This window comes from Cebus imitator, unplaced genomic scaffold (genome assembly GCF_001604975.1).
Source record: "Cebus imitator isolate Cc_AM_T3 unplaced genomic scaffold, Cebus_imitator-1.0 Scaffold256, whole genome shotgun sequence".
Classification (NCBI taxonomy): Eukaryota; Metazoa; Chordata; class Mammalia; order Primates; family Cebidae; genus Cebus; species Cebus imitator.
In genome coordinates, this window is record NW_016107571.1 from 1,280,237 (window position 1) to 1,304,643 (window position 24,407).

Genomic DNA, 24,407 nt, shown 5'->3' on the forward strand with positions numbered 1-24,407 from the left:
CCTGCTTCTAGGGCTCCTTTAGCTCGGGGAGGCCACAGAGGGCGATGGGTTAATATCTCTCCCCTATACCAAGAAATTAACTTTACTGGGTAACTATTGCCCTTGACAGCCAAACGGTCTCACCTTTTCTCTCTTTTGTGAGGGAAAATTGTTGCTTTCCTATTCTGTTAACAGCTATGAGAGATGATTTTCTGAGGCCAGGAACTTGAGGGGATGACATAGGCAGTCTAAAAATAGGGCAGTTTGGTGCCCAGACAATGTTAGGGTCATGGACAAATTCAGCTAAGAGAGATTTAAGGGACCATCTTAAGAACCCTCAAATCCATAAATACATTGGGCCTTATCTGTTGACTAAATCAATAAAAGAATAGCTACTGGTATGTGGAGAGGGGACTCCACTGAGATTAAAGAAAGCCACTTTTACTAAAAAATATAAGAAGCTATGGACAGTCCAGACTCTTTGCTTAACCTTTGAGAAAACAGGGACCCAAAGAGTGAAATGACTTGCTAGAGCTCACCTAGCCAGCTGGTGAAACTGATCAAAGCCTGCAGCTGTCAGTCCTGGGACTCTTTGCTACTGTGAAGTGGTGTGCCTGCAGCTGTGCTGGGTGCCTTGGAATATACTGGGAGACATGTATGCATGAAAAACATGGTGAGCATAGCCTTATTTTGGAGTTTGTTTAGAAAGAGTCAGGAGAGCTCGGGCCATAATTCTTTTTTTTTTTTTTGAGACGGAGTTTTGCTCTTGTTACCCAGGCTGGAGTGCAATGGCGCGATCTCAGCTCACTGCAACCTCCGCCTCCTGGGTTCAGGCAATTCTCCTGCCTCAGCCTCCTGAGTAGCTGGGATTACAGGCACGCGCCACCATGCCCAGCTAATTTTTTGTATTTTCAGTAGAGACGGGGTTTCACCATGTTGACCAGGATGGTCTCGATCTCTTGACCTTGTGATCCACCCGCCTCGGCCTCCCAAAGTGCTGGGATTACAGGTGTGAGCCACCGCGCCCGGCCGGCCATAATTCTTAAATTCTGATTCCAGCTTGAGGTTGCAGTGTGAATGTCCCCTCACATTCAAATAATCTGGCTCAGTGATGGATATAGGCTTGCTGCTGTTTCATGCCCAGTGTCCCAGCCCTTCCTACCTCCCTGTCTTTGGTCCCCCTCAGGCCCAGAAGAAGCTGCGAGGGAGGCACAGAACAAGCTTGAAGATGCTTTTATTGAGAAGGAGAGGGACTGAACAGATTCCTGACAAGCTTAGGCATAGATGTTCCAGGTTTGGGAAAGAGAAGAAATAAATAGTGGTTACTGGGGAGGCTCCAGCACAGCCAGAATGGGCACTGTTTGCTTCAGCCTCTGGGCCTGTCCATTGTTTTTGCTGTGTGAGCTGGGGTGTGGGGTTTGCCGCAAACTGGGATCCAAAAGAGGAATTCTTGGGGCTTTAATGGGAATCAGATCTGCCATCTTGCATCAGAGGGGCCTGGTTCTTGGAGGGGTCCAGTCTAATGACTCAGGGCTTATCTGAGGAAAGAAAAAGATTCAGGTAAGCCTGGTAGCAGGTGAGGGATCTGTGGAGCTTGTGCCACTAGTAGGCTCGGAGCCTCAAGGTAAGCCTGAATGCATGAAGCTAAACCCCTGGGCGAATATTCTGTGCCCAGCACCTGACACACTCAGCTCTGCCCCCAGGCTGTGCCTGCAGGCTTGTCCTCCTGGTACTCTCCCTCACCCAGGTGCACCAGACACTCTCACTGGGAGTCAGGACCCCAGGGTCCTCACCCCCAGCAACCTTCTGACAGCCTCCAGCCGGGACAGGATTCTTGGGGTCTCCTGTGGACATAGCATCTGTAGCTCCCCAGGTCTCATGCGAAGTAGCTGGCTCCCCGTCAGGGACCCAAGGGTCTTCACCGTGCTGTGAATAAAACAGCAAAAGCCATCAGCGGTGGGCTGGAAGGACCCCAGGCCTGAGCATTTGAGTAGAGAAGGGGCTCTTTGGGCTTGGAGGTTGGGGTTACAGAAAAATTTATGGAGTAGGATGTCTGAGAGTGAAGGAGTAAAGTTAGCATTTGGCTCCAGCCAATTTCAGAACTTCCAGGTTTGAAAGAAGTGCTCTGGGAGAGAATCTCCTGGCTGGGGAAGGGCGGTTGAGCTGGCAGCTAGGGTTCTTCCCGAGTCCACTCCCCGATCCTTGCTGCCTTTGCCACGTCAGGACTCACCACTTAACCTCTAATCTAGGCTTGGACAAGCCTCTGCCCTGTCCTCTTTAGCTTAGCAGAGACCGTGCTGGAATGGGTGTGTTCCAGGTCTCTGGGTTTCCTTGGTTAGCCCTTTACATAGTTTCTCCCTCCACATCCTGAAGGGCCAGGCACTCACAAACTGGAGAAGTTCTCTGTCTGCAGCCAGGCTGTGACCTCTTCAGGCTTCGAGCTAAGTCGAAGCATTGGAACCTAGAATCGGGAGAACCAGGGGTCAGAGTTCATTTCTTTTTTTTTTTTGAGACGGAGTCTCGCTCCTGTTACCCAGGCTGGAGCGCAATGGCGCGATCTCGGCTCACCGCAACCTCCGCCTCCTGGGTTCAGGCAATTCTCCTGCCTCAGCCTCCCGAGTAGCTGGGATTACAGGCACGTGCCACCATGCCCAGCTAATGTTTTGTATTTTTAGTAGAGACGGGGTTTCACCATGTTGACCAGGATGGTCTCGATCTCTTGACCTCCTGATCCACCCGCCTCGGCCTCCCAAAGTGCTGGGATTACAGGCTTGAGCCACCGCGCCTGGCCGTCAGAGTTCATTTCAACTCACAGCCAACCACAGGCTCTAACATCTGGGCCCCTTCTTCAGGCTCTCATCAAATCACTTCCTTACTCTGGCAGGGAGCTGGTCCTGTTCTGTGCTCTGGCCCCATGGTAAAGTTGGCACACACTGAGAGTGCAATAGTATGGTCTAAGTCAAACCAGGACTACCTCCTCTACTTGTCATTGAATCCTCCCACTCCCATCTCCAACGCAGGACTTAGGGCTCTGGTTAGTCCAGGCTGGGTAGTACCCGAGAGGATGACTGGCCCTGGGTCCCAGGGATCCCCGACTGTAGGGGCTCCAGGATGTTGCTGGGAATGTAGCCGCTCTGTCCCGCCTTGTTCTTCACCAGCCACCACCGCTTGCTGTGGTCCAGAACCTGCCAAGAGTCACCACCTCAGTCCCCTGAGCCTCTGTCCAGCCAGCCTTCCCTCCCCACACAAGGCTTTTTCCTTCTGCCCCTTTCCCACCCTCCTTCTCCCTCTCTAGGCCACCCACCCTGGCAGCCCCATCCCTGGACCACCCACCCCCGGCTGCCTGCAGCTTCCACCAACCACCACCTCCTTTTCTAGCCTCTGGCCCAAGCCTCACCTCCAGCTCCTCTCCCTGGACCACAGTCAGTTCCCGTGGGTTCCTAGCTTCAAACTCGTACAAGACTTGCATTTTCAGGGCTGGCTGGACAGGTGTAGGGCTGGTGGGCTGGGAGTTGGGGTCCCCAGGCTGAGGATTGTGGCTGTGTGTCTTCTCCTGAGCAAAGTGTGAGGTGCTCCCTAACCTATGACTTCCCCTCCTAAGAAACAGAGTCAGGATGGCTGGTAGCAGGTACCCCCCAGGTATCTCCTGCCTGCAGTCTGATGGTAACTCTTGGGTTTCTATAGAGTCTGCTGACAGGTCAGTGTTAGGTGGGGCTTGGAGTGTGGCTTTTTGCAGGCAGGAGGGCTCTGAAATGTTACTGATTTCTGAAGACATTTCTGGGAGTGGAATTCTCTACATCTGAGCTCTACCCTAAGCACTTTATACTTGAGTTTGGGAAATCGGAGTCATGTGTGGGTAGTATCATGAGAAGAAGGGATGAGCGCCTAGGAGGGTAGAACACTGTTTTTCACCTAAGGTAGGAGAGGGATGTGCTTGTGTATGTTTGTCTGGCTAAAAGAGACCCTCTTGGCTCTCTTGAGATGTAGAGAGCCAGAGATCCAAAGGAACAGCCCTGTCTGTCCCTCCCCAGGACCATGAAGTCCCTACTAAGCCCAGCGCATACCGAAGGGAAGCAGAGTCCTGGTATCCTACGAGTGCCTGTAAAGGACAGAACAGAGAGTGAGTAAGAGCAGGAGGCAGCCAGCATGGTGGGAGGGAGCTGGGGTATCTGACCACAGGCATTAGCAGCTCACACACAGCTGCCCCCGTCCCCTCTCCTGCCTCCCCCAGTATACAGATACAGATACCCACATGAACCCACCCACCACTTGGAGATGGGGCCTCAGAAATTGAGCCTATGTCCCAGCCCTGAGAGTCCCCCCAAATGTCTCCTGTTTGCAGTCTGGCGGTGACTTCTGGGTTTCCATAGAATTTGCTGGCATGCCAGTGTTAGGTCACGCTAGTTGTGTGACCATGGTTTGGATGGGGAAGGCAGAAACTAGCCAGGGACTAGGGCTGTGGGTAGGGCTCTAAGCCAAGCTCCCCTTACTTGGCTGGAGGGCTCTGGAGGTTGCCAGCCATCAGAGAATGTGGGTTGGTAGGGCAGGGGCTCATCGCCTGTCCAGTCGGCCCTGAAGACGGAAGCAAAGCTGAGTTCACATCCTCTCTGTGCCAGGCAGTGGGATGTGGAGAGGGAGGAGATGACAGGGCCTAGCCTCAGGAATCTTCTGGCTAATAGGTGACATGGTCCATGTGCACAGATGAAAGGCCCCAGGACACCCACAGAGGAGCAAACAGTTAAGCCTGGACATATCCCACGGTGCAGGTGTTTTCGGGCCAGCCTCATTTCTGCCTGTGAGGTAAAGATATACCACCCCCGCAAGAACACGATGGCCCATTGCACAGGGCTCAGGAGGACCATGCTGTTTGTGGCCTTCAGGCTTGCCCTGCTTGGAATATTTTCTACTTGTCTGCCCAGGGAATGCCCATTAATTTCTTTGAAGAAGTTCCCCTCCTTTCTTCACTGGGGCAGAAGTAAATATTTTGCTGAACTTCGCACCTCCCTGGATTATCATCACACTGCATTGCTCAAGATTCTTATCTTTTTGTTTCTTACTATGTATAGATCTCAGATCTCCTTGGGGGCTGATATATAGAAGGCAGCTATTAAGTGTTTATTCAATGGGAACAAAGGAACGATTTCCTCTTCTGAATCTTCTTCTTTTTTTTTTTTTTTTGGGACGGAGTTTCGCTCTTGTTACCTAGGCTGGAGTGCAATGGCGCGATCTCGGCTCACCGCAACCTCCGCCTCCTGGGTTCAGGCAATTCTCCTGCCTCAGCCTCCTGAGTAGCTGGGATTACAGGCACGCGCCACCATGCCCAGCTAATTTTTTGTATTTTTAGTAGAGACGGGGTTTCACCGTGTTGACCAGGATGGTCTCGATCTCTTGACCTCGTGATCCACCCGCCTCGGCCTCCCAAAGTGCTGGGATTACAGGCGTGAGCCACCGCGCCCGGCCCTGAATCTTCTTAATTGGTTCCTTCTGTGCCTTAGAACATGCTTGGGTCTTGACTCTAATACTGCCCTTTATAGGCTGTCATCCTCTTGAGAATGTGCCGTTATCCTCTGCCTATATATTCTTGTCTCTGTTTCTTTCATTATTCCTGCAACCTGGTTTCTATCTCTGCCATTACTTTATTGAAACCAGTCTATTCAAAATCCTGATTGCAAATTCAGCGGCCTTGTATGGTCTCTGTCCTTCTGGATGACCACAACATTTAGTGTTACTGATAGCTTTGGGTCAATTTGCTTAAAATCAAGTCATCTAAATATAATTTGCCTGAAATTCAACTCTTTTTTGAGGGTTTTTACATTTCTTTAGGTATTCTATTTTCTATGTTTCTGTCTTTCATTTATTTCTGGTTATGTTAAGAAATTAGAAAACATCTAAGGGCACATCTGACTTAGTATTACATTTAAAAGTATTTATCAAATGTACATCATTTTATGAATACTGAAGTTGTTTGCATCTTTGTGGGTATTTAAAAAAGTTATATGTGCTAATCTGTTTTCCTAAGGACTCAAATTGTTGAAGTAAGGCTGGGTTTTGAAACACAACATGGTGTATTCAACATGGTTCTTCAATGTTAAAGTGGCTGAACGAAAGAATCTGAGGCCTTCTTGTTTGAGTCTATTGCAGAAACTCTGTTTTCCTCTCCTGCTAGTGCCAAACAGATACCAGAGCTATTCCCACAGACGGTGGGAGCCCAGCACAGCCCTAAGAACTGTGAGACTGGCTTATGCAGGTACTCTTAGTCCAGTGTTCTGGATAACTGAACACTGGTACGTGATTGTCCAGAATTGATAAGTGATTTCATTTAGTGACTGCACTGAGAGTGCATAAAAATAAATGGTTGGCCAGGCACGGTGGCTCACGCCTGTAATCCCAGCACTTTGGGAGGCCGAGTAGGGTGGATCACAAGGTCAGGCATTTGAGACCAGCCTGGCCAACATAGTGAAACCCCCGTCTCTACTAGAAATACAAAAAAAATTATCTGGGTGTGGTTGTGGGTGCCTGTAATCCCAGCTACTTGGGAGGCTGAGGCATGAGAATCGCTTGAACCCAGGGAGTGAGGTTGCAGTGGGCTGAGATTGCGCCCTGCACTCCAGCCTGGACAATAGAGCGAGACTCTGTCTCAAAAAATAAACCCAAAAAACAAAAAACAGGTGGGGCGTGGTGGTTCACGCCTGTAATCCCAGCACTTTGGGAGGCTGAGGCAGGTGGATCATGAGGTCAGGAGTTCAAGACCAGCCTGGCCAAGATGGTGAAACCCCATCTCTACTAAAATTACAAAAAAATTAGCCAGGTGTGGTGATGGGCACCTGTAATCCCAGCTACTCAGGAGGCTGAGGCAAGAGAATCGCTTGAACCCAAGGGGCGGAGGTTGCAGTGAGCCGAGATCATGCCATTGCACTTCAGCCTGGGCAACACAGTGAGACTGTCTCAAAAAAAAAAAAAAAAGATTGTTGTGGGTGGAAACAACCCATGTGTCCATCAACAGATGAATGGATAAACAAAATGTGTCATATCCATAACAATGGGATATTATCCAGCTATAAAAAGGAAGGCCATTCTGATAGATACTACAATATGGATGAATTGTGAAGACATTAAGTGAAACAAGCCATATAGGACGGGAGAAATATTGTATGATTTCACTTATATGAGGTTCCTAGAAGAGGCAACGTATTTCTCAGGGAGACAGAAAGTAGAATAGAGGTTTCCAAGGGTTGAGGAGTGGCTAATGGGGAATTATTGTTTAATAGGTACAGAATTTCTGTTTGGGTTGATGAAAAAGTTCTCGAAATACTGTAGACAATGGTGTTGGTTGCACACATTGTTAATAAACGTAATGCCACTGAACGTAATACACTTAAAATGGTTAAAATGATAAAAATGTAAATTTCATGCCATGTGTATTCTACCATAATAAAAAATAAATAGTTTTGAACTATAATTCATGTCTTAAGACAAACTGGACAAAAAATATTGCAAATGAGGCTGAATTGAAAAGAACTGATCATGCCAGGTGCAGTGGCTCACGCCTGTAATCTCAGCACTTTGGGAAGCTGAGGTGGGCGATCCCTTGAGCTCAGCAGTTCAAGACCAACCTGGGCAACATGGTGAAACCCTGTCTCTACAAAAAATAGGAAAAATAGCTAGCCATGGTGGTGTACACCTGTGGTACCAGCTCTTTGAGAAGTTGAGGTAGGAGGATCGCTTGGAGCCAGAAGGTGGAAGTTGCAGTGAGCTGAGATCATCACGGCACTGCACTCCAGCCTGAGTGACAGAGTGAGACCTTGTCTCAAACAAAACAAAAGTGGTTACTAAGCAAATAAGTCCGAGGAAAAACTCACTTCCTTGTTGGCTTTTCTGTTTTTCAAAAGCCTTCTTCTCTCTTGGTTTTTATCCCTCTGCTCTTCGGGTTCTCCTTAGCTCTCTGGAATTATTCTCTGCTTTCTTAACCCTTTTTGCATTTGCCATGTAGAAGTTGCCAAGGCACTTGCCTCCTCTCTCATGGAATAGAGCAAACTGTGCTTGTCAAGGTATATTCAGGGGCTCCCTCTGGAGTGCTCCCCAGTAGCTGTGCCTCCAGCCATCACTTCTGTGCACCCCCTCTCAGCTGCCCGGCCACCAGGCCTCTGCAGAATGTTCCAAGGATGCCTCAGCTCAGAGTGCCCAAGCTGGTCCCTCCCACTCCCCTGGCTCTCATCTGTTTGGCTTTTTGTTTCATTTTGATTTTTGAGACAGAGTTTGGCTCCTGTCACCTAGGCTGGAGTGCAGTGGCATGATCTCGGCTCATTGCAACCTCTGCCACCCAGGTTCAAGCAATTCGCTTGCCTCAGCTTCCCCAGTAGCTGGGATTACAGGCATGCACCACTATATTTAAGTTAATTTTGTGTTTTTAGTAGAGATGGGGTCTCTCCATGTTGGTCAGGATGGCCTCGAACTCCTGACCTCAGGTAATCTGCCCACCTCGGTCTTCCAGAGTGCTGGGATTACAGGCATGAGCCACTGCGCCGGCCCTGTTTGACTTTTTTGTCCAGCTGCCTGTCTCACAGTTACCCCTGCAGAGAGTATCTCTTTCTCTCTTCACTTCTGGCTCATTGGTTGCCAAGTCTTACTGACATTACATTTCTTATGTCAGTAATTCTTTTATGTCAGCATCTCTTATGTCAGTAATTCTTAAATTTTGGTCTGGATTGAGACAAAGTTTTCACTTTGTCCTTGACAAAAATGAGAAAATATTTTATTAGAAGGTTACCATCTCCCTTTTCTTGGGAAAAACTGTTCTTTTTTCTGAGATAACATGTTTCAGTGTGGGTGATGGCAAGTGTGTGCTTTTCTTGTTTTAATAAACCGTTTGTACTTAGCCAAATAAAAAGTTGGGAACTCTATGTAGAGTCCCCTGAATTGCTCTGAGATATTTCTGGTTTGTGACAATATAGACCCTCAGTACAGAGCCACCTCTGATGCCCTGCCTGATGCCTCCATTCACCTCACTCCCGATTCAGTTCAGGCCTTATCTTCACTCACCCACTAGTTGTCCATGCCAGGCCCAACCCCATCCAGAGGTTACTCTCACTTGGGGTTAGACAGGACTGCAGCAGGTCAATGGCTTTAGAGGTGAGAAGGGGTGAGATCACTTGGGCCGCTAGGCCAGACTCAGGGCACTTGGCCAGGATCTAGGGGAGAGATGGAAGGTGTCAGGAAGCCTAGGCTCCCACAGGGCCCAATGAGGGTGGGAAAGGGCCCAGAGTCCCTGGCTTCCCACTTTTGCAATGCTATGCTGTTACCTCCTGCAAGTGGCCCCATCTGCCTTGGGTCTGCTGCTCCTTCCTGTCTCCCTTGGAGCATTGGTATCCTTGGCTCTGGCCCCAGCTCATCTGGTTCCACCCTGGCCCCTACTCCCCATCCCTCTCCACCAGCCTCCTTTCCTCCCTCTGCCCCTTCTTGACTTCAGCCTGTCCCTCTTCACCACCCTGTCCTCCCCTGACTCACAAAGTTCAGAGATTTGAAGAGGATGTGCACGAGCTCCGGGGCACTTGTCTCTTGCAGCCAGGCAGCCAACCTTCCCTGGGGACAGAGGGAAGCCTGTTACCACGCCTCACCCCACCCCACCTTCACCAGGACCCCAGGGTACCAAAATTGTTTTATGCCTTGGCTGGGAGGCTGGGTCTCCCCAAAAGTCCCAAGAGGGGAGGGGAAGTTCTAGGGGGAGTAGATGGAGAAGAAAAAAGCTTGGAATGGTTGAGTCCAAACAGCAGAGGGTTACTGGGGAGGACGAGGAAGAGGGGAGGCCCAGTGAACGTGTGGGGAGCCACATACCAGGAGGTTGAAGCTGTACTTAATCTTCTGGAAGCAGTCAGTGTACTGTGCCTGTGTGAACCCTGGGAGAAGGGGCCAAGGCAGTGGGCCACTGATCATCCTGAAACACCCCCTGCTCCTCTCCCCTGGCCCTCCAAACTCACCTCCCTTATTCTTGTTTTTTTTTCCAAATTTCTTCTTCCTGCTGGTCTTTGCCTGGGCCTCTTCCAGCTTTCCAATGAATATCTCAATGTCCCTTAGGACATGGTTCAGTACTTCCTGGGCCCCAAACAATCCACGGCTTGGAATGGGCAGTTGGACCCACTCTAGAAACCCCGACACTGCCTCCCACACCCCTCGCACCACATGCCCCAGCCTCAGGCCCAGCCTGGAGTATGAACAAGCCTCTCTGGCCTCCTGGCCCAGGCCCTGGCCGTCCTGGGACCCCAGCCTCCTAGGAAAAGAGGGAGGGTTGGTGTCCTTCTTTCTCCCAGGCCCCGAAAGCGTCAGCAAGCCCAAGACCGTCCGCAGTTACCTGGTCCCTCTCTGGGTCCTCAGGGGAAGGGGACCGCCTTCGAGGAGGCAGAGTGAAGGGACTTGGTTCTTGGGCACTGGGGTGGTGTGGCAGGGGCCTTGGGGATGGTGGGAGGCCTGCAAAGTAAGGAGGCCATGAAACTAGATCTTAGATCTTTGACTTTTAATCAAAACCTCTCTTCCACCTGCCCCCATGTCCTAAACTTACTATGCTCCGGGGTCCTCTGGTGGGGCTGTTCTGGAAGGGGCCCCCACTCCGGATAGGGTGCCTGCTCCATAGGGAGTGGCCTTTCCACAGGAGGCCCCCTCCGTCTGTCCTGGTCTGGGCGAAGTCCTCCAAATCGGGGTCTGCTGAGGACATGGTAGATCCCACATCTTTGACAAGGTTCTTGGGAGAGAGGCCCTGCCCACGCTTCCTCTCCAGGACTCAGGGGCACCACCACCTCTCTCCAGGAGCTCCACCTCCTGCTCCCTGGTCTCCTTCTGGACCCACCCCTGACTCCACCCTACCTCATCTGCCTGCCCTCTGGGCCCTCTCAGTTCCCATTGCAGTCTCTGGACAGCCTCTAGTGCTCCCTGGGCCCAGCCCCTTCCCTGTACCCACCTCTGTCCTGGCTCCTCCTCAGTCCAGGCCCAGGTTGGTTGGGCCACAAGCTCCTGGGTTCCCCAAGATATGGGATCAGAGTCTGGCCCCCAAGGCTAAGCTGGGAGGACACACAAGTGGGCTGGGCAGAGGCTGCCTACCTTTGCTCCAGCTCTTCCTCCAGAGCCTTCTGCAGGCCGGTCCTCAGTCGCTCTGCCTGGGAAGCAGCAGTCAGGCAGGCTAAATGTGTGTGTGGGGAAGGGGAAGGCGACGGTCGTTGAACCCCACCCCTGACCACTCACCCCTACTTCTTGACACTGGAAGAGCAGAGTGCTTGTGCCTGGCAGGCCCGACTCCTGCACGGTGATGGACAGGATGGAGTTGTAGGAACATGTGTTGAGCGCCACATTCATGGCCTGGATGCTGTCCAGGCGGTAAGAGTCCAGCTCCTCCTGGGCCAGGTGGAGAGGTCAACTGTGAGGCCACCAAGAGCCAGGTGTGGCTTCCAAGAGCTCCTGACCAGCTCATCTTAGCCCTTTGGTGGCCTGGGGCTGTGGTGTCATCTACCTGACTCTTGTGCCTCTGTCCCCAGCCTCTGTCCCCTGTCTCTTCCTAGGCCTGGGTGTGTGTTGTATGTGGGGAGGGTGGCTCCCCTTTGGGGCCTGGAGGGTGGAGTTCAAGAACTGGTGCTTGCTTCCCCACAGCCCAGGCTGGCTATAGCTGGGTCTGGTGGGAGGGCTGACCTTGGTCTCAATGTCCAGCAGCTGCAGCCAGCCGTCCCTGACCTGCAGGATCAAGTCTTGGCTCCACACCCGGCCCTGTGCATCCATCTCCAGCAGCTTCTGCAAGGCATCCTTGGGCTCCTGGACCCTCTGACTCCCCAGCTTACATGTCATCAAGTGCTGCAGGGAGAAGGGGGGTCCCAGGACTGGGAGAAGGCTCAGAGAGGGGGACCACAGGCGTGCTGGGTACAGGAAAGGCAGAAGACAAAGGAGACATGTCCTTGGCCCCCTTGAGGTGGGAGGTTCCAGGTTTCAGATAAAGCAACTTTCCAGGGCCAGTGTCGAAGCACTTGGGCCAGGGAGAGGGGCTCCAAGTCTGGGTCTGAGAGGCTGCAGGAGGGGTTTGAGGACGCTGGAGGAAGGACAGGCATGGCCTTTACTAGTCCAGGCCAAGTGAGGCAGCTGGGTGGTGGCGGATGTGGGCTCTAGCCACCCAACAAATAACTTCTCTGGGTGGGATGCAGGACCCTCAGTTCTGTCCTCACTCACCCAGCATTCCTGTCTCCGTCTCCCTGGTTCATGCCGGGAGGTACCATCGTGACCTCAGCTCCACTCAAGGCCTTGCCTACTGCCAGGCTGACCATTCACCAGTGTTTTGTGGTTATTTACTCTCCTTAGGGAGACCCCTCCCTTCTCCCAGCCAAACACTACCTTCACAAGTCCCTTTCCACCCAAGTTTCTTGTCGGAAGGAGATGCAGCCTGCCTCCTGCCCCTTGACCCCACCCCACCCCCGCCCAGGGCCCAGCTTCTCTCCCTGTTTCGGCACTGCCAGCATGTTCAGGAGCCTGGCAGCATGAGCAAACCCCATCCTCCTGAACATATCTCCTGTTACTCTGCCTGCTGGGCCTAAAAGAAGCCTGTTCCCAGCCTCTACCCTCCAGAGAAGCTGAGTCCTCCTGGCCTCTCCTCGGCTGGCTGGGGGAGCCCTGCCTCCGCTGCCCTGTGGGACCTGCAGACCACCGCCCCAGCTCCCTCCATGCTTGTTCTCCACTGGGGCCCTAACAAGTGGTGCCCAGGACAGGATGGCTTCTACCCCAGAGCTTCAGCCTGACCCTGTGCCTGCTCTCCCCTACCCTCGTAGCCTGCACTTCGCCTTCACCTTGGTGTCAACAGTGCTTCAGGCACCTAAATCTTGCAGTGCTGCTGTCATCCTCTCTGGCAGGCCCAGAGACTCCATTCTAGCCTTGGCGCAGCTTTGGAGCTGCTCACCCTCACCCTGGAGGCTCAGGCCCAGGCGCCTCCCGTCTTCAACCATGGCCCTCTCAATCCCCCACAGGGCCAAAGACCCCACACACTCCTGCCATGCAAGGTCCTGGGCAAGGAGCAGCACCCCGGGGACTGGTGCAGCAGGGGATGGGAGACAGGTGGGGGTAGGTGGGAGGGTGGTTGCAGGTGCCTCCTAGCCCCTCCCACTGTTACTACTTCCTGTCTGGGGACAGGACACCCACCCGCCTGACCTCCAGCCAGGCCCTCTCTGCTCACTCGGACCGCCCCTCCTCCTCCCCGACACGAAGCAGATGCTCTGTCAGGCTTGCTGACTCTGAGTCCATGGGACCTGGCTGGGTCAGGCTGGTGGCTTCCCGGGCAGGGACTTGTGTGAGGTGTCCATGTTCTGGCAGGGCGGTGGGCACATGGGAACACTTGGGTTGGGTTGGACACGGCCCGGGGCTGCAGAGGTACTCACCTCCACCCTGTGCTGCAGGAGGGTGGGCTCTGAGGTGAGGTTCTGGGAGTACTCCTTCCGGTGCACTACAGGGTCACAGAGCAAGGGGCAGGAGGCAGGCAGAGAGTGAGGTGAGACTCAGGCCACTGCTGGGGGTAGCTGGTGTGAGGAGGGGGGAGTGGACGGCAGGACGTTCAGGGGGCTCAGCAGGAGGGCAGGGGAGAGGGGCCTGCCAGGAGCTTACAGTAAATGGCTCTGCTGCTGGGCCTCGACATGCTGATGCTGCTGAAGACGGCTCCCTAGAACCCAAAGTGAACCGAAGGCAGCCATGAGAGCTGGGGAAAGGGGTACCAGGCACAGCAGGGCAGGACAGTTGCTATCGCTCTGACCTGGGGCCTCTAGGACCAGACCCAAAGCCCCTGACTCCAGGGGCCCTTTCCAGAGCCATCTGCAGCCAGCATCCTCCACCGAGGAGCCCTCCATCTTGGCCGGGCCTGGAGGCCCCAGGGGGAGGGAAGGGAGGGAAAGGGAGGCCACAGCGTGGCTGGGCCCCAGGGCAGGCTCCAGGCCTCCCATTGTTTGGCCAATAAAGCTCATGCCAAGGAGTCCAGGAAACTTGGTTGGACAGGGACCCGCGATCAGATCCTATCCTGGGCCTGGATATGAGGGACACTGGAAGAGCAGAGGGTTCTGCAGCTGACCCCGCCAGAGGAGGCCCTCTAGTTCAAGCCTGTTTCAATTCTGCAAACTGGGAGGACACTGATGCTGGCTCTTCAGCTGCAGACCCTCTGGGAAGACTGCATGCATGCGTGGGCATACTCATGATGGCACTGCAGGACTCGCCAGGGAGCTGACCTCCCTGAGCGTCTCCCCAGGCTTCCTGGCTCTTTGCTTTTTGTCCTCTGTATCCTCTGCCCAGGTCCCCTTCCCACCCCAACCCTTTAAATTCCAGCTCAAGGATCACCCTCTTGGTGAAGCCCTCCGGGACCATCCAACCCCACCCTGCCCAGGGTACCCTCCTAATGCTGCGCTGGACCTTGTACATTTCTCTCCAGCAACAACAGTCACCACGGGGCTGAAAGCCTGATGTGGAGCCCCTTACCCACATCTTAGCAGTTCCTTCCCACTGAGTCCACTTGCACTTACTTGGTGCCATCATTGTTCTAAGGGCTGTACCGTCAGCCACTCTAATCCTCAAGACAACCTCACAAGGCAGGTACTGGTACTGTCCCCATTTACCACAGAGGGCTCTGAGGCTCAAAGAAGGTACCAGGCCTGAGGTCACAAACGAGTGTTTAACGGAGAGCGAACCCAGACCTATCCGACTGCAAACTTCATGTTTTAATGGTTTACAAACATGCCTCTGCCCCTGGGCTGTGTGCTGTCACAGAGGGAGTCTAGAGAACATACATGTTGAAATGGAGTGGAATTAAATGTGGTGTGTGTGTGTGTGTGTGTGTGTGTGTGTGTGTGTCTGTGTGTGTGTGTGCGCTGGGGTTGGTCTGAGCGGGTCAAGGGTGTGTGCTATCTGAATGAGGTTTGTGGGTATCCACATGTCTACATGGTGCACCTGAGTTGTGCAGAAATACTGGGATACCCTGGGTACGTGCAAGAGAGGAGCCCACACCCTTGTTTATTAGGACTGTTATGAAAATGACAGAGGATCTGATAAGATGACTCAGTGTGGACGGAAACAAACTGCCAGTGAACCATTAAGGGAACGTGAAGGGACGGCCGGATCTCTGGCTTCCTTGTTTGGGAGAACCCTTTTTCTCTTCAGGGGTAAGGGGGGTCTAGAAGCCTGCTCCCCTCCCCCAGCCTCCCTAACCCCCATTGTGACACTTCCTGCTTCTCCATGCTCTCCATGTGGAAGAGGAAGTGAGGTCTGCCCCTGGTCAGCCCCTGGTCAGCCCCATTCCCCACACCCCACGCCCCACTTCCCCAGTACCAGGGTGGGCCCTGTGGGGCCCTGTGGGTAGCTCAAGGTGGGAAAACGGTTGCTGCCAAAGATCCCTATCCCAGGAAGGGAAGAGGGGACTGGTTTGGCCTGCCTTGCCCCTTAGGGCTGGGGGAGCTGTGACAGCCCAGTTTTCCCCTTTAAGCCGTAGATGTAGGAGTTTGGAGCAGGGAAGGCCATCAGCTCACAGACTCTGGGGTAAGCATCCCAGAAGTCCTTCCGAAGGCTGGACCTTGCTTTGCTTTCCAGCTCTCCAGCCAGCTGCTGAGTCCTAAGCCCCTCTTTGGGCTTGAACCCCTGGGTAGCAGCTGGGAACAGGTGGGAGATCTGGCCTGGGAAGCCACTGAGTTGCCCCCACCTGCCCTGGGATCCCCTGTGACTGGGCTGGGCCCCGATCTTGCCTGGGGGCCAGGCTCTTACCTGTGTGCCAGTGAAGCCGGGTGTCTAGTCCTCTGAGGGGGCTGGTCTTGGAGCAGGTGGTCCCGGGCTGGTGGCAGAAGGACAGCGGCTTCTCTGCTAGTGGCCACAGGCAGAGCCTGCCTCTGATGAGGCTTCGGAGGCAGCCACGCCTGTGCTCTTTGGACTCTGGTGGGTGGGGAGGTCTCCTGGCCACTAACTGCTCAACATCAACCTGGACGTGCTGACAGGTGTCCCCAGCTTAGCTAGAGACCTCTGCTTCCCTGTTTACCCCTCTGCTAGCCTTGGTGTGTGGCCCCCTCTTCCCCTCTGCCTTTTGGGTGCCTACTTTGGGGAATCAGATCAGCCTTAGGCACGGGGCTGGACCAGAAGGAGAGAACACACATGGCGCAGAGAGGCTGGGCTCTGTGGTCAGGGCACAGGTCGGTTGGAGGCGGACCCCAGGCTTGTGGGAAGCTGCGGGCTGGCATGTGTGCCGTGTGTGTGCGTGTGTGGTACCCATAGGTGTGTGATTCTGTGTGCCTGGGTGGTGCCCGTGAGCAGGACATGGATCTTGTCAGAGAAGATGGGGACTGGGGCGCAGAACCACATGGGGCGTTACATGGAGGGCTGAGATTTCCTCCGGCAGGGTCACGCATCCCGTCCCTTCCCACCCAGTGGTTGCCCCTTTACCCGCCCCATTCTTGCTCTTGCATTCTCCTTCCTTCTCTACCCCATCTTGTGCCCAGACCCCTGGTGGATGCCTGGCTGGCTTCAGCAAAGATGGGAAACTGAGGCCGGGATCTATCTCTAGTCATGAACTTACCCACTTCCCGTACTTCATGGTATTGAAAAAACTTTCTTGATACTCAGGGTAGGCCAAGCTACGTGCCCTCTGGGAACTCACCAGTCTGACCAGCGAGGCCAAGTGTGAACAGAAACCAGGGAACAGGGCAGGAGGGGAGGCGGGGGTGGGGGAGGGCCAGTGAGCCTCTGACCTTCGTGGGCAGAGTGCAGGGCCCCGGTGCAGGGCCCTGTGATGGAGTGTCCTGTGGAGTCTGAGGGATGGAGCAGTCCCATCTTTAGCTTCCCTGGAACCACGCCAGGAGATCTCAGCCTCCTCTCCCACCCCACGCTGCCCTGGATGACCTGGAGTCCACAGGTCAGATCCCAGGGAGATTCCCCACCTGAGCTGTGTGGGTTCCTGGCAGACTCCAGTGGGCAGCCAGCTGCTGGGGCCCAGGGATCAGGTGACTGTGAGGCGAGCACCCAGCCACGGCCCCATGGGAAGCAGTCCTGGGGTTCTGTTCCCTGGTCTCCGTCTCGTGGCCCTTCACCTTCTTTTAGGATAGCGCAGCCTGTCCTCCAGTTGCCTCCCCCAGCTCCATAAAGGCCAAACTCATATTTTTACCCCAGCCCTGGCTTGGGGCCCAGGCGACACCTCATTTCTGCCCAGCTCAGGCCAGGCCCATCCTTCCCATAGGCCCCTCCCCAAGTCAGTGTGAACATAGCAGGAACTCCATGAGGGCCCTGGGGCAGGGTGAGCAGGGGCAGAGGAACAGTGAGTGGTACTGGTAGCACTCTGCCCACTGCAGCGCCCTTTAGGGGTGACCCTGGGAGCAATGTGGGTCTCCTCAGACAGAAACCGTTTGTGGCCTGGGTGGGTCTGGGGCCTGGGGCCAGGTATGGGGGACATCTGCTTCCGTGGAGCCCCACAGGGAAGAGGGACAACAGGAAAGAGGGAGAGGCCATGCTTCCCATACCTGGGGATTTGGGGCCATAGCCGAAGCTTCTGCACAAAGCTCCAGGTACCATAGCAGTTCTTTTGCAAAGGAATTCCTGCTGAGGCCCCAGGAGTTGGACTTAGGTTGGAGGGGAAGGAAGCAGGACTCAGAGGGTGTCTCCTTGAAATTGTGGGGTTACAAAGGCTGTGGGACCTCATTCGTTCATTCATTCATTCATTCATTCCACAGTTTCCTGTAGAATTGAGGACTTCCTGCCTGCTAGGCACTGTGAGAGGCTCTAGGATCCCTCTGGAGGGCTTACAGACACCTTGGAATTCAAGCTGAGTTCATTATTTCTCAGCAAACAATCTCCCCTCTCATGTTCCCATCTCGGGGAAGGCACCAGCCCCTAACTGTGTGTTCTAGCAGGGAGCTGGAGTCCTCCCTAAGTCCTCCCTCAATCCTCACACCCGATGCATTACCCCTCCTGGCAGTCCCACCTCTGGGGCAAGTCCTAAGGGTCCTCCTCTCTGCCCCGCTGCTCAGACCCCGCCACACCTTCTGCATTTGGCCCTGCTACAGTCTCCTCACCCAGGCCCTCACCTCACTCTTGTTCTCACTGATCCTTCCTGGTTGCCAGTAGGGGAAGCTTGCTTTCTTTCTCTCTCTCTTTCTCTCCCTCCTCCCTCCCTCCCTTCCTTCCTTCCTTCCTCTTTCTTTTCTTTCTTCTTTCTTTCTTTCTTTTTCTCTCTTTCTTTCTCTCTCTCTCTTTCTTTCTTTTTTTTTTTTTTTTTTTTTTTTTCTCCCTCCCTCTTTTTTGTTTTTTTTTTTTTTTTTTTGAGACAGAGTCTCACTCTGTCTCCCAGGCTGGAGTGCAGTGGTGCGATCTTGGCTCACTACAACTTCCACATCCCAGGTTCAAGCGATTCTCCTGCCTCAGCCTCCTGAGTAGCTAGGATCACAGGGGCATGCCACCATGCCCACCTAATTTTTTTGTTGGTATTTTTAGTACAGAGGGGGTTTCATCCTGCTGGCCAGGCTGGTCTTGAACTCCTGACCTTGTGATCTGCCTGCCTCAGGCCTTCCAAAGTGCTGGGATTACAAGCGTGAGTCACTGCGCCCGTCTGGGAAGCTTTCTTAACTGGAAATTCGATTGTCCACTCCCTTACCTAAAACCCCTTTCTGACTTCCCGCTGCTCACAGGACAAAACCCAAACTCCTTCTCAGGGTAGTTGAGGTTCTTGATGAACTCAAGGACACTGCTTCTGAGTCTGGCCTTATCTCCCCCCGCATTTCCTGCCCCTTGTACTTTATACTCAGCTTGGGGCATGGCTTGTAATTCCTTTAAGAGTCACGCCCTGGTACCTGGCTAGCTGCTGTTCTCTGCCTGGAATGCCCCGTGGAAACACTGTATCTTTATGCTTCCAGTAAGCCTCCTTCAGAAGCCTTCCCGCTGCCCGGTGGCTTCCAGACACCTTGTACACGCATCTTGCTGTTACTGCAGGTATCACACTGAGGGGCATATCCCCATTAGACTAGAGTCCCTGATGACCCAGATTGTTTTCTGCCACAGTCTAGAGGGAAGGACTTGTAAACAGATGCACTGTTTACAAAGAACCCTACTCTGCCTGGGGGCGTCAGGGAGGACTTCTCAGAGGAGGGAATGGAAGGGCTGGCCCTTTAAGAACGCACAGTAATTCAGCCAAGAGGTGAAGTGGGCAGGAGTGCAGGACAGAGGGATTGCAGTCCTACTGGATGAAGCGGCCTGGGGAGATGTGGGGTGTGGCGTGAACTGTGTGTGTGCACGCATGTGTGTGTGTGTGCATGTGTGTGTGGCAGGGGGCGGTGGCAGATGACAGCACAGGGGTATCCTCATCACCTGGAGGTAAGTGGAGTCATCGAATGGTTTTGCACAGAGGTGCAACAAGAGGGCTGCTGGGTCTCTGTCTTCTGGAAGACTCTGTCGCTTGCTGGTTCTCAGCATATAAGGAGAAAGCTGCGGTGGGGTGGGATGTTGGATGGACCCAGGTGCACAGGCTTTAGGCTGAGAGGCCAAAGAACCCCTCCCTCCACCCTGGCCTGGGTCAGGAAGCAGGGTGGGTTTCTTGGGTGCTCCAGAGAAGGCCCTGGTCAGAGCTGGGAGACTCTGGATGGCTCTGGGGGAAAGAGCTCCGTGACCATGGAGGGCTGTGTGGGAGGTAGGGCAGGCTCTGGTATTCAGAGGTGAATGGTTGCCGCCTCACCCACAGAACCAGACCCCAGAGCAGGGTCCAGCCAGTGCCTCTTGCTGGTGGACTGTGTGGATGCGGCATAGCCTCAATGTCAATAAGGGGCTGGGCCCTGAGTTGTGGTGGTCCTGTCCAGGGGCTGACACCCAGCCCTGTGGCTGCTGGGGAGTCACAGCACCCATCCCTGCCCCTGCTTTCCCCAGCCCTGGCACGGGGGTAAGTGGCTTCTGTGAGCAAGATGGAAGAGTAAACAAGACAGATGATGTCCCTCCCTCTAGAGCTAGTGTGCCAAGGTAGAAAAAACAAATGCATCTGAAGATAATCAGGGTCCTGACAGGTGACAAGAGGGAAACAAAGAGAGTGAGGTGGATCACAGCATGGGGATGGGAGGGTGTTTTGGAAGCTTGATGACAGAGAAGGCTTCTCTGAGGAGGGGAGCTTCAAGCCGAGCCAGGGATGGGAAGGAGCCTGGGAGAGGGGACCAGCAATGTGAAGGGCTTGTAGCTGGGAAGGAATGCGCTGGGGAAGAGGTGACTGAGATGGGGTGGACAGGGGCTGGAACGTGCAGGGCTCTGTAGACCGTGGCCAGGAGCCTGGTTTTTATGCCAAGGGCAGTTGGAAGACATGGAAGGGTTTTAAGCAGAGGAGTGGCATGATTGGATTTGTATTCTAGACACAAATCTGGCTGCGGTGAGGAGAATGAGCTGTGGTGGGAGGCGGGACAGACTCGGGGACCACTGAGCAGCTGCTGCAGGGAGGACGGTGGGGCCAGGACACGGAAGGGCAGGGAGGATGGAGACTCAGGCTGCAGGTGACACAGACGGGACGTGCTGTGGATTAGAATGGGAGGTTGAGAGGGCAAAGGGGGACCTATTAGGACTCAGGTCTTTGGCTTGGACAACTGGGTGGGTTGTGGTGACATCTGGCGAGATGGGGATGAAGAGAAGAGGGATTGGGAGATGGGGGAAATGAAGGGTTTCTGTTCCATTCTGGATGGCCTCAGTTTGAGAGGTGTCTTGGGCCTCTGGGTGGAAGTAGCAGGAAGGCAGGCCCAGGTGTCAGAAGCTCAGCAGAGTGCGATGACCACATGCAGCATTCGGAAGCATGTGGAGAAAGATGAGTTGATGATTTGGGAACGTTTGCAGTGTAGAAAATGGTAGATACTTGGCAGCTGTGAATACATGAATAACATTCAGAGGCCTAAGACTCATGAGACCACGTGGGGAAAGTGTGTAGATAAAGAGAAGTGAGCTCGCGACTCATCCCAGGCGCTCCAGGATTAAGAGACTGGAGAGGAGGAGGGGAGACTACGGGCCGCCAGTGAGCAGCAAGGAGAGCCGGGAGAAGGGTGTTTCAGAGGGAGGGGGGACGCCTGGGCCAGGTGCCGCTGGGAGGTGGGGGAAAGGCTACCCTCTGTGTGTTTGCGGGGGGGCTGGAGCCAGCTGGGGACGACTGAAGGGTGTGAGGATGAGGAGGTGGGCTCTGAGTGAGCCGCCCAGTGTAGACGGTGGGCATGGGAGGCTTTGCTGGGGTTGGGGTGGTGGGCCAGGAATGAGATCCCTGAAACTTGTTCAGATGTGTTGAGGGTGGAAGACATCTTGGCATAATCGCTAGTGGGAACAAGCTACTGCAGAGACAGACGAGACAACTGGGCGTGTGGCGGGAGGGAGGGTGGCCTCTGGGGCAGGGCAGGGCAGAAGGGGCTTGTCTCAGGAGCCTCTGGCTAGGCCCTGGGCCGGACTCTGCTGTGCTGCCCACCCCTCCAGCTGCCTGCCTTCCCCGATAAAGGCAGAGGAAGGGGCTGGGGGAGGGCGAGTGGGTGGTTTGAAGACAGGTGGGTGATTTATAGCCCACAATTACAAGAGGGCCAGCGGCTTGAGTTTTCAGGAAAGAAGGCCAGGCCTTACGTGCTTCCACAAGCTGCTCTGTCCAGGGGCGCAAGACTGGGGTTGGGATCTGTGACCCACCCCCATTTTCTTTATTTTTTTATTTTTATTTTTTAGACAGAGTCTTGCTCTGTCACCCAGGCTGGAGTGTTTGTTTGCTTGTTTGTTTGTTTTGAGACAGTTTTGCTTTTGTTACCCAGGCTGGAGGTCAATGGCACGATCTCAGCTCACTGCAACCTCTGCCTCCCAGGTTCAAGCAATTCTCCCGCCTCAGCCTCCCGAGTAGCTGGGATTACAGGCACCCGCCACCACGCCCAGCTAATTTTTGTATTTTTAGTACAGACGGGGTTTCACCACGTTGGCCAGAATGGTCTCAAACTCCTGACCTCAGGTGATCCGCCCACCTCAGCCTCCCAAAGTGTTGGGATTACAGGCATGAGCCACTGCGCCCAGCCCCCACACCCATTTTCTTAGCTCTCCTGGGTGCCTCCGTTTAAACCCCAAACCTGAAGCCTGTGTTCAGTGCTATGAATTCTCCTGCCTTTTCCAAATCGCTGTGGCAACTGATGTTGGTCCAGATGTTTTTCAGTTCCCGATTCTGTGCCTTGGTTCTGCTCCTCCCCAGCCTTGGATCCCCTTGGTGGCTCCTACACATGCCCGCTCCTTCCTTCCCTCTCTTCTGCATCCCATCCCATCCAGGAAGGCAGTCCCAGAGCCTGGATTCCCCCAGCCCATCGCTCTGACAGCCCTGGAGGAAGGGACCTCAGGGACAGTTGGAAAGTCCTTCACCAGAGGCCAGCCTTGGAGTGGGATTCAGAGCAGGCTTTTCAGGAGAGCTGAGCTGGAGAGGAGGAGAGGAACCAAAGGCCAGGTGGGGGGTGACAGCTGAGGAAAGAGCAGCCTCGGGGAAAAGCAAGCTCTCAGGGATCTCAGGGGAGGGGCTTGTAGCTCAGCCTGTGGCGCAGGTGGGGAGAGACAGGGAGAGGTGGTCCTATCACCATGCAGGACCATGCCCTGGGCCCCCTCCAGGAGCTGGCAGCACCGAGGCTTCTTCCTGGGCCGGGCCTGGCCAGCGGCCATGGGCATGGAGGGGAGAGGGCCTGATCAACACTGTCCGCTCCCGCAGACACTTCTGCTTCCGCCCCCACTGGAAACACAATGCCGCCATTCAGATCCATGGGGTGAAGGGATGTTCAGTGATGTGGAAAAGCTCACCATTAGCAGTAGATGAAAAAGACAAGTTACAAAATGGAGATCTTAGTTTTGTGAAACAAGCAAACACACAAATAGGTAAACTGAAACTATATAAACTGAAACAGAAAAATCTAAATGAAACCTGTAATCAGAGGCATCTAAACAGGAAGCATTGCAATTAGGTAAATAGCCAAACCTAGAAACGTTGATGATGTAAATGTTTACAATGGTGAAAAAAGCTTCTTACAAGATGGTAATACTCAATTATGTTAAGAAAAGTTGTAATGAAAATCTAAACAAAAAATGTTAACCATGTAAATTTAAACATTTATCCAGCACTTGCTCAATGACAGACACCCATCTAAGTCTTTACCTCAAATGCTCACAACAGCCCTTTGAGATAGGCACTGTTATTTTCACCTCCAGTTTACATATGAAGAAACGGAGGCACATAGATGCACAGAGAGGTTAAATAACTTGTCCTGGATCACACAGCCAGAAGATAGCAGGCTTGTGATTTGCACCCAAGCAGCCTGTCTTGAAGAAGAGACATGAGAAGCAACAGTGCTAGCTATCTTCAGACGTGCGTCTGTGTTGGGGTGTGGGGAGGACTTCTCTGTGCTTTTACTTTCTTTGTGCTTTTCTATATTTTCCAACTTTTCCCCAAAGAACGTGTTATGTTATTTTTGTAACCAGTGCATCTCCATTCCCATGCCACCCCACACAGAATAAATGGCAAATTTTAAAGTAACAAAACAAGACAAAAATGTCCCAGAAAGGGACTCCTTCTGCAGCCCTGGGATTCTGTCCTGCTCCCCAGGGGTTGTCAAAGGGTGAGAACAGTGGCCCCGGGACTGGGAAGGCCAGCGGGAGGGTTCAGCTCCCCTCTGTGTGATGTGTGGCCCCTTCATCGTCCCAGAGGCTCTGGGCTATGCCCCTGAGGAATTCCTAGGTCTCAGGCCAGAGCCAGACCTCATCCCGGTTGGCATTGAGTGGTCCTGACCTTCCCGAGCTTCGGGGAGGTGTGCGTCTCCATGTGCGTGTGCGTTTGTGTGTGTAGGTGTGTGCACAGAGCCAGCATGGAGGAGTCTGGGAGCCCCCTCCTTGGTTTCTTGGCACTACATCCCGAATATATTCCCACGTCTGCACAAAGCAAGACTCCCCCTGCACCCTCCAGCTGCTGAGGAACCCTGCTGGGGACCAGAAGCTTATCACCTCCCCAGCAATGCAGGCCATGGAGGGTGCCTTCCGTTGCACAGAGGGAGGGGCTCAGCTTCAGGAACACGTGGTGGGAATTCTATCGCTAGGTCTTAGCCATGTGGCCTTGGAACCTGAGTTCTCTGAACTTCGGTCCATCATTTGTCAAAAGGGCTGATGATGACTGCATGGTTCACATAAGACAAATTAGTCACATGTCTGGAGCAGGGGCAGGGCTCCATAAACGGGCTCCTTAAAGTCAGCGTCGCTTTAAGGCCTTCCTCTGCTGCCAGCCACCCCTGTGATGCCGCCCAGAATAGATCTGATCCCTCTGAGGCACCTCTTCCCCAGCTCTTCCGCCACCCTGGATAGCAGGCTGCCCAGGCTTGCTGCATCTTCATCTCTCTAGAGTAGTTTTCTCAAATGCCTGGGAAACCTGGTTGAAAATGCAAAGTTCTAGACTCTATCCATGG

At 53.8% G+C, this 24,407-nt stretch overlaps 1 protein-coding gene across 6 annotated transcripts; it reads right to left on the reverse strand.

Annotated features, from left to right (window-relative positions):
* Positions 1-1,195: 1,195 nt before the first annotated feature.
* EPS8L3 (EPS8 like 3) lies at positions 1,196-22,884 on the reverse strand. 6 transcript variants are annotated; one of them, XM_017499287.2, is made up of 20 exons: positions 15,730-15,873; positions 13,985-14,138; positions 13,597-13,651; positions 13,374-13,438; positions 11,650-11,808; positions 11,209-11,358; positions 11,068-11,123; positions 10,532-10,674; positions 10,325-10,440; positions 9,954-10,068; positions 9,811-9,872; positions 9,484-9,558; positions 9,019-9,167; positions 4,470-4,551; positions 4,044-4,078; positions 3,377-3,575; positions 3,036-3,164; positions 2,367-2,440; positions 1,773-1,905; positions 1,196-1,517 (listed from the first exon to the last, which is right to left on the reverse strand). In XM_017499287.2, the coding sequence occupies exons 3-20, from the start codon at positions 13,625-13,627 to the stop codon at positions 1,467-1,469; spliced, it is 1,824 nt and encodes a 607-aa protein (XP_017354776.1). In that variant the 5' UTR covers positions 13,628-13,651; positions 13,985-14,138; positions 15,730-15,873; the 3' UTR covers positions 1,196-1,466. The 6 variants fall into 6 exon arrangements, with proteins under 6 accessions (XP_017354776.1, XP_037584058.1, XP_017354777.1 ...); XM_037728130.1 differs by having other exon boundaries at positions 11,209-11,262; positions 13,985-14,149; XM_017499288.2 differs by having other exon boundaries at positions 10,532-10,671; positions 13,985-14,149.
* Positions 22,885-24,407: the final 1,523 nt, after the last annotated feature.

Coding starts and splice junctions, on each gene's coding strand:
- EPS8L3 (XM_037728129.1), bottom strand. CDS start 13,627: ATGTCGAGGCCCAGCAGCAGAGCCATTTACT. Junction 9,873..9,953: donor AAAAAACAAGAATAAGGGAG/GTGAGTTTGGAG, acceptor CCCTTCTCCCAG/GGTTCACACAGGCACAGTAC. Junction 1,906..2,366: donor ACAGAGAACTTCTCCAGTTT/GTGAGTGCCTGG, acceptor TTTTATTCACAG/CACGGTGAAGACCCTTGGGT.